The sequence below is a fragment of the Gavialis gangeticus genome, unplaced genomic scaffold (assembly GCF_001723915.1).
Source record: "Gavialis gangeticus isolate Ggan-Ray unplaced genomic scaffold, GavGan_comp1, whole genome shotgun sequence".
Lineage (NCBI taxonomy): Eukaryota > Metazoa > Chordata > Crocodylia > Gavialidae > Gavialis > Gavialis gangeticus.
In genome coordinates this window covers 84,652,551-84,659,632 of record NW_017729033.1, presented here as the reverse complement: position 1 = coordinate 84,659,632, position 7,082 = coordinate 84,652,551, and the positions used below count along the sequence as shown (strand labels likewise).

Sequence of the window (7,082 nt, the reverse complement as noted above, 5' to 3'; positions counted from 1 at the left end):
CCCGGGGGGGGGGCGTTGTATGTGGCAGTGCTGGGAGCGGGGGCTATGCTCTGCTGCCACTTGCCCAGCCAGGGCAGGGGAGGGGGGCATGATGCAGGAGCAGCTCACTCTGGGTGGAAGGGGGCGAGTGGCAGCAGGGCATAGCCCCCGCTCCCAGTGCTGCTGTGCCCACAACTCTGTCTCTCCACTGCCCTGGCTGGGCAAGCGGCAGCAGGGCATAGCCCAGCCTCCCCACACTTGCCTCTCCACCCAAGGGCTAAATGAGCTTGTTGTGCCACTGTCTCCATGGTTTAAGTGCTAAGGGAACATGGGCTCCACTATCACTGTTCTAAAAGAAAGTGGAAACCACCACTGCATATTAGGAGGAACATATTAGGAAAAGTCCGAATCTACAGGTGTGCATTGGGTATGCTATAAGAATGACTATTGCACCAAGACTTTTAGGGGTGCCAGGTGGAAGAAAGCCTAGCTTGAAATGTGCTTTGGTGTAAGATGGGTGCTGAGCAGCTCAGTCCTGTCAAAAATAAAGTGTTCCTGGGCATACATGAGTGGAGAATTATTGGTACTTGAGAAACTTTAAAGTCTGAACGTGAGGTGCCTACGAAATTTAGGTTTTTTCAGGATTAAGCTGCAGCAGAGCAGGGGTTTTCAGGAGTGCTATTTTGGGACTACAACAGTCTATTGAAGTCCTTTTGGGGATGTGGGTTTTGATGCAAAGGGGGAGCAGGTCCAAAAAGTATATAGGTTCAAGCAGACCTCTGAAAGGTGTGGACAGGTGAACAAATTGTATTGAGGTTAAAGAGGGGAGGAGTGGACTTACTGCACTTCAGTTGCTTGGCAGGAACTCTCCTATGTGTTCAGTCCTATCCTGGAGTAAGTGAAAGTTAAATCAGGGGAGTTCACAACTGAATGAAAAAGTAAGATACCCTGGTTTAACTTGCACATACTATATAGAAGGAGCAGGCATAAGAGCCAGTTTACTGCTGAGCAGCTTATGAGCAAGTCTCCCCTTTCTCCTGAACTGCATCTAAGTTGTTTGTCCATACCCTGGGTGCAAACAAAAACTAACAGGCATCTCCCTGATTTATCTATAAAGTCATATGTTCTCTGTGTGCATGTTTCAGATGGACAAAGGACAAAAAAATCAGGATTTATACCCAGAGGCATTATCTGCAGGTGTGTATGTCTGCATTTACTAAATTAAGACACACTGTCAATGAAAACTGAGTATTTATGTTGTTAGGTCCCACTTCTACTCTTAAATTGTTCTAACCAAATGCTTCTAAATTCTAAAGGTTTAATAAAGAAAGCAAACAATTATGTTTTACATACAACTGATGCTGTAGGTGTTTACATATCAGTTGTTGTACATAGTCTATGGACTTAAATTAGCCAGTAGAGTCACTGGTTTGGCAGGTAAGCACTTAACGAAACTGGCTGGATGCATACACTGGACTCAGTTGTGTTGTTCTTTCTTAGAAAAAAGTCCTATTCAGCTTCAGGGGGTGACTCTTCCTACACTTGGTAATTTGTGAACTGTATCTTAGAAATATATTTTTCCTAAAGTTTAAACATTAATAGTCTATCCTCACTTACCGGATGTCCAAACTCCAGCTCTGAAAAGAATTTATACCAGGGTTCATTTTCTAAATCTATGTCATCTGGGTTTATGCGATCAGTCTGGAGCAGTTGTGAAGGAAAAGGGAAGGAAAAGTACACACTAAGCAAAGTGCTGGAAATGCCATGTCACATTAACAACACAAACATGTCAAACAAAAATAGTGCGGGGGTGATATGGAGAGGGGAGAAATTAAATAAAATCAAGGAATAAAGATGGGATTTCATATGGAATTGCTTTTGTTCAAGAGCTATCACAGACTAATGTTTTAACTCCACTTTTTTCAGCTTGGATTTCAGATGACCATTGCACAGTTACACATAATATAGGAAACATCCAGCATTTTAAGAATAATATTTCAAAAGTTAATCAATTGCTTTGGCTGTCTGAAAAAGATCTAAAACCTGTTTTTTAAAAAGGACAATAATTATACAACAAATGAGAGTGGTATTTTTCTGCGTGGTTATGTCCTTTTGCTCAGTAAAATTAATAATACCAGATACTGTTTTCTTGTTAAGAAAACATTTCAAGCTGTTTTTTCTCTGTAGGGTGTACAAGAAAGTGCCCAAACTGTCTGAGAGTAGATGAGTACATATGATTTCAGTAATATTGCTTTCAACCACTCCTTGTCCTCTTACAAAGCATGTTAATTTGGGTTCTTGCCATCTTGAAGCGAAGCACACAGTAAGAGATAAGCAATATGCATCATGCAGGCATGGCAATATTGAAAAGCTGTTTCAGCCTATGGAATGGAACTGGTATCAATGTAATTCTTTTCTATGAAAATATATATAAACAATAATTGTGGGTTCCATATTACTTTTGCTTTGGTCTTTTCCCATCTTCTATTTCCTACAGACCTTTTTATTACACCAAAAATATTATATTGATATTTTTCACATTTCACAGTAAAAATTGGAGCTAAGCAGCAAGAAGGAAACAGTTTAGTGAGCAGAAAAACAAGTAACATAATTCTTTAACCAGCACGAAAACATAGCAGAGCAACCCCTTCCCCCACCCCCAGTGGTTCTACGCAGGCTCTTTATTGTAAATTGGTTTTCTAATTTTCTTAATTATTTTCCCTGCGATATTGGATTCTTTGGTACAGCCCAAAGTAAACTGTCATGCAGGACAAAAGCACAAGGTGCTCTCAGTTTACTGTATTTTTAAATACAGAAATATGTATGTGAGGTGGCTATATTTAATTCATAGCTGTATTTAGTTTATCAGAGCTCATGAATTAACTAAGCCAGGCATGGACAGAAGTCCTCCAAAGAAGATTTAGGCAGTCTACATGAGGAATGACGGCTATTCACTAAGTAAAACACTATCCGCCAAATCAAGCTGGACCTACTTTTCTATTTATCTTCACAAGCTGTATATGAATCAGGGGAAGTATTGCTCCTGTTTCACAGATGAAGAAATGAGAGCCAGAGATAAATTACTTGCTCACAATACATAGCAAAGCTTAGTAGTGTACTCATATGTCCTACTCTAGCCATAATCATGAACTTCATAATACAATTATTGCTATTAGCAATCTGTAATCGAATACAACACATCCACTAATCTTCAGTAGATAAATACTACTGTGTGAGACTTTGTTCACTGGCCAGCTCAGATATGAATAGTTTCATAGTAGCTAGGGTCAGCAGGGTCCTGATCAGATCATCTAGCCTGACCCACTGCCACAGGCAGGAATGAATGCTGGGTTCACAAGCCCCCAGGCAGGTGATCATCTAACCTCTTTTTGAATTTACCCAAGGTAGGGGCAAGGACCACTTCCCTAGGAAGTTGGTTCCAGATTCTGGCCACCCTAACTGTAAAATATTGCCTCCTGATCTCTAACCTACACCTATTCTCCATCAGCTTATTACCATTGTTCCTCATCACCCCAGGTGGTGCTGGGAAGAATAGGGATCTTCCTATTTGCTGATGATCTCCCCTGATGAGTTTGTAGGCGGCCACCAGGTCCCCCCTCAGCCTCCTCTTGCTGAGGCTGAATAAGTTCAGGTCCCTCAGTCTCTCCTCGTAGGGCCTGTCCTGCTGCCTTCTCACCAAACAGGTGACCCTCCTCTGAACTCTCTTCAGGCTGGCCACATCCTTTTTAAAGTGTGGCGCCCAGCACTGGACGCAGTACTCCAATTGCGGCCTGACCAATGTCACATGCAACTTTATTACAGTCTTTAATTCATGAAAGAAAAATGTCTGCTTTAGAAGACTACATTAAAATAGAAAAGCCAAACTCTAACTGCTGTAGGGAAATGTAGACAATATGAGGAAAAACAAGAAAAATCACAAATGCAGAGAATTAAGTGCTACCGCTTCCTATTTTTTCCAGTTGCAATTATTGGCCTATTCTATTTTTTGCACAACTTTAGAAACACACCATCATTTTGAACTATGTAACCCTGGGAAAAACTGCAAAACTACTGATTTGCTCTCAGTCCCATGGACTAAATAGCATATTAAAGATTATAATTTAAGATTATATTTAAGATTGAAATCAGAAGAGAATTTGAGGGCATTGTCACTCCAACAAACATTGACAGTTTTGACTGCACCTTGGTACAGATCAGGTATAGTCTGAAGTGATGCAATGTTCCCTAAATATCAACATTTGTGGATATACTGACAAAAGAATAGGTGGTGTTCCTTAGACAAAGCAAAAAAATTAACCTGCGGGGTTGGGACAGTGCTCTGCAGCTGTGCTTCTTGAAACAGGGCAGCTAGCAGAGGTAACAGAAGACTATATAAACCATCTTTAAGCTGCTTTGGAATTCAGTTCCATCAGGTGTGGAATTCAATACCAGCAGCATGAGTTCACAGTGAACCCAGAGATTTCTCCCTATGGGTTTGGGTTGAATTTTGTTTACAGACTAAACAGCAGAGGGCAGCAAACAAAAGGAAGTACCTACTGCATTAGATGCAACTGCAAGCACCACATTCATCACTATTTTGTACTTATCACAGGACCTTGTCACACAGTCACTTGCAACAGTTGCAAACCATTGCAATATGGTGTCATGAACGTTAGCAATGCAAGTTGCCCTTTCATGCTGTGCATCAAATACTTCTTTTTAAAAAAATAAATGTATTGCTTGTCACATTAAAACTTTTTAAAAGCCTTTTTTGTAGGCTCGCCAAATATTTCTCTTCCTGGCTTTTTACATGTTTAAACTAATGCAGTATTTCTTAGGTTCATGATAACAACACTGATGCTAGTGAACACTTAAGAAATTAAATTAAAAGAAGGATGTTAGCTTTAGTTCCATTTGAAACAGGAGAAAAATCCATTTAGGAAGTAGGCAGGCCCGAAGTTGATAAACAGCAATTAACTGCCTTATAGTTTCATGAATGATTGATAACACTATGCATACCCCAGAATTCATGATTCTCCTGTATTATCTGCTACTTAGGGAAATGAGTACAAGTTCATAAAATCGTAGAAGATAAAGATTGAAAGATCCATCAGAGTATCTAGTTTATCTCCTCTTCTGTGCAAACTCATTTCCCATTACTAAGGTTCTATTGCTATATAGTGTGTTTTAACCAACAACAAGAAATGGAATTTCTACTTTTGCATGTAGAAGACTATTCCACAGTCTAAATCTTACTGTTAAGATGACCTTCATATAACTCAGCCTGAATTTTACTTTTCTAAATTGCATTCCATTGCTTTTAACTATACGCCTACAGAAACATCCTAAATTCTTTTTACTCCTAGATATTTTTAGCCTTCACTGTTGACATAGACTGCTGGTAGTTTCTTAAGCAAGGCATGCAGACTTATTTTTATTCAAAAGACTAACCCTTTCAAACTCCTGATGATTTAACACTTCTCAAAAAAACTCCCTCAGCTTTGTCCGTATCTTTCTGCTAATGTGATACTTAGAATTAAAAGAAATACACCAGGGCTAGGCACAGAAATTACCAATAAACTGGTTTAAATAGTGAGAAACCGGTTTAAGTCTGTAACACAATAGAGGCAGTCCTTGGACTTACGACACAATTGGTTCCTGAAAACCACGTCTTAAGTCGAAACATAACTCGGAACCATTTTCTCATAAGAAACAATGTTATAAATGGGGGATTAGTTCCTGAACCAAGGCCCGATACCCTATTTTCACCAAAAATACCCCAGAATTTTGTACTTGATCAATTATAGATGAGTAATATAGCTACATTAATGTATTGATATTGTAAATAGCAATCATATTGATTTGGAAGGACTTCTTTGAGGTGACTTTTTGCTGGACTCTTTGAAAGGCTCTTAGTTGGACTTTTTGAAGGGTTCTTGGCTAGAGTCTGCTTAGGAGTCTTGGCTGGTTTCTTAAAGAAAGTGTCCAAGGAAGTTTGGACAGATGTTCTCCAGGGAGATGAGTGACACAGCGAACTTGTTCGCTGGCATGGTGTGGAATTGCATTGGATCAAGCGTTGTAAAGTAGAAACTAATGTCATAAAGTTGAAACAGGGTGTCAATTTATAAATGTAAGCATGAAACATTGTAACTTGAAACATTGTAAGTCAAGGACTGCCTGTACACATAAACCGTTTTCAAAGTGGCCGAAACCAATTTAAAATAAACCTGGATGGACGTAGCACTCTGTCTGAATTCTCAGATGACACTAAACTATGGGACAAATCAAACACATTGATGGGAAGAAACTTAATCCAGGCAGACCTGGGCAGATTAGAGAAGTGGTCAGAAAGCAACAGGATGCAGTTCAACAAGGACAAGTGCAAGGTGCTGCACCTAGGGAGAAGGAATCACCGGCACACCTATGGGCTGGGGGATGACCTCAGCAGCACAGCAGCAGAAAGAGATCTCAGAGTTGTTGTCAACTCCAAGATGAATATGAGTTGTCACTGTGACGATGTAATTAGGAGAGCTAACTGCACTTTGTCATGCATTAGTAGGTGCATCATGAACAGGTCCAGGAAGGCTGCAGCTGGAGTACTGCGTTCAATTCTGGGTGCTGCAATTCAAGAAGTATGTGGACAACCTTGAGAGGGTCCAGAGGAGGGCCACTCATATACTTAGAGGCCTGCGGAGAAGGCCCTATGGGGAAAGGCTGAGGGACCTGGACCTTTTCAGCCTCCGCAAGAGAAGGCTGAGGGGGGATCTTGTGGCAGTATACAAATTCACTGGGGTGGGGGGGAAGGGTGCAGCAGGGAATAGGAGATGCTCTGTTTACCAGAGCACCCCTTGGAATAACCAGAAACTGGCCACAAGCTGATAGAGAGTAGATTTAGGTTGGACATCAGAAATAATTTCTTTATGGTTAGGGTTGCCAGAATCTGGAATGGGCTTCCAAGGGTGGTGGTGCTCTCCCCTACCTTGAAGGTCTTCAACAAGAGACTGGACAAGCACTGGCTGGGGTCGCATGACCCCAGCACTTTTTCCTGCCACTAGCAGGGCTAGATGATCCTTTGAGGTCCTTTCTGACCCTAGCATCTATGA

General features: G+C 40.8%; 1 protein-coding gene across 5 annotated transcripts in view; it reads right to left on the bottom strand.

Annotated features, from left to right (window-relative positions):
- The window catches only part of SORBS2 (sorbin and SH3 domain containing 2), a 298,880-nt gene that overhangs the window by 80,552 nt on the left and 211,246 nt on the right, over nt 1–7,082 (bottom strand). For 3 of the 5 annotated variants that reach the window (XM_019525918.1, XM_019525915.1, XM_019525916.1), the window contains one exon: nt 1,597–1,680. The exons of the other annotated variants lie outside the window; for them this stretch is intronic. In XM_019525918.1, coding sequence (XP_019381463.1) covers nt 1,597–1,680 — 84 coding nt within the window. The remainder of the gene's footprint in view (nt 1–1,596; nt 1,681–7,082) is intronic. 5 annotated transcript variants of the gene reach the window in all.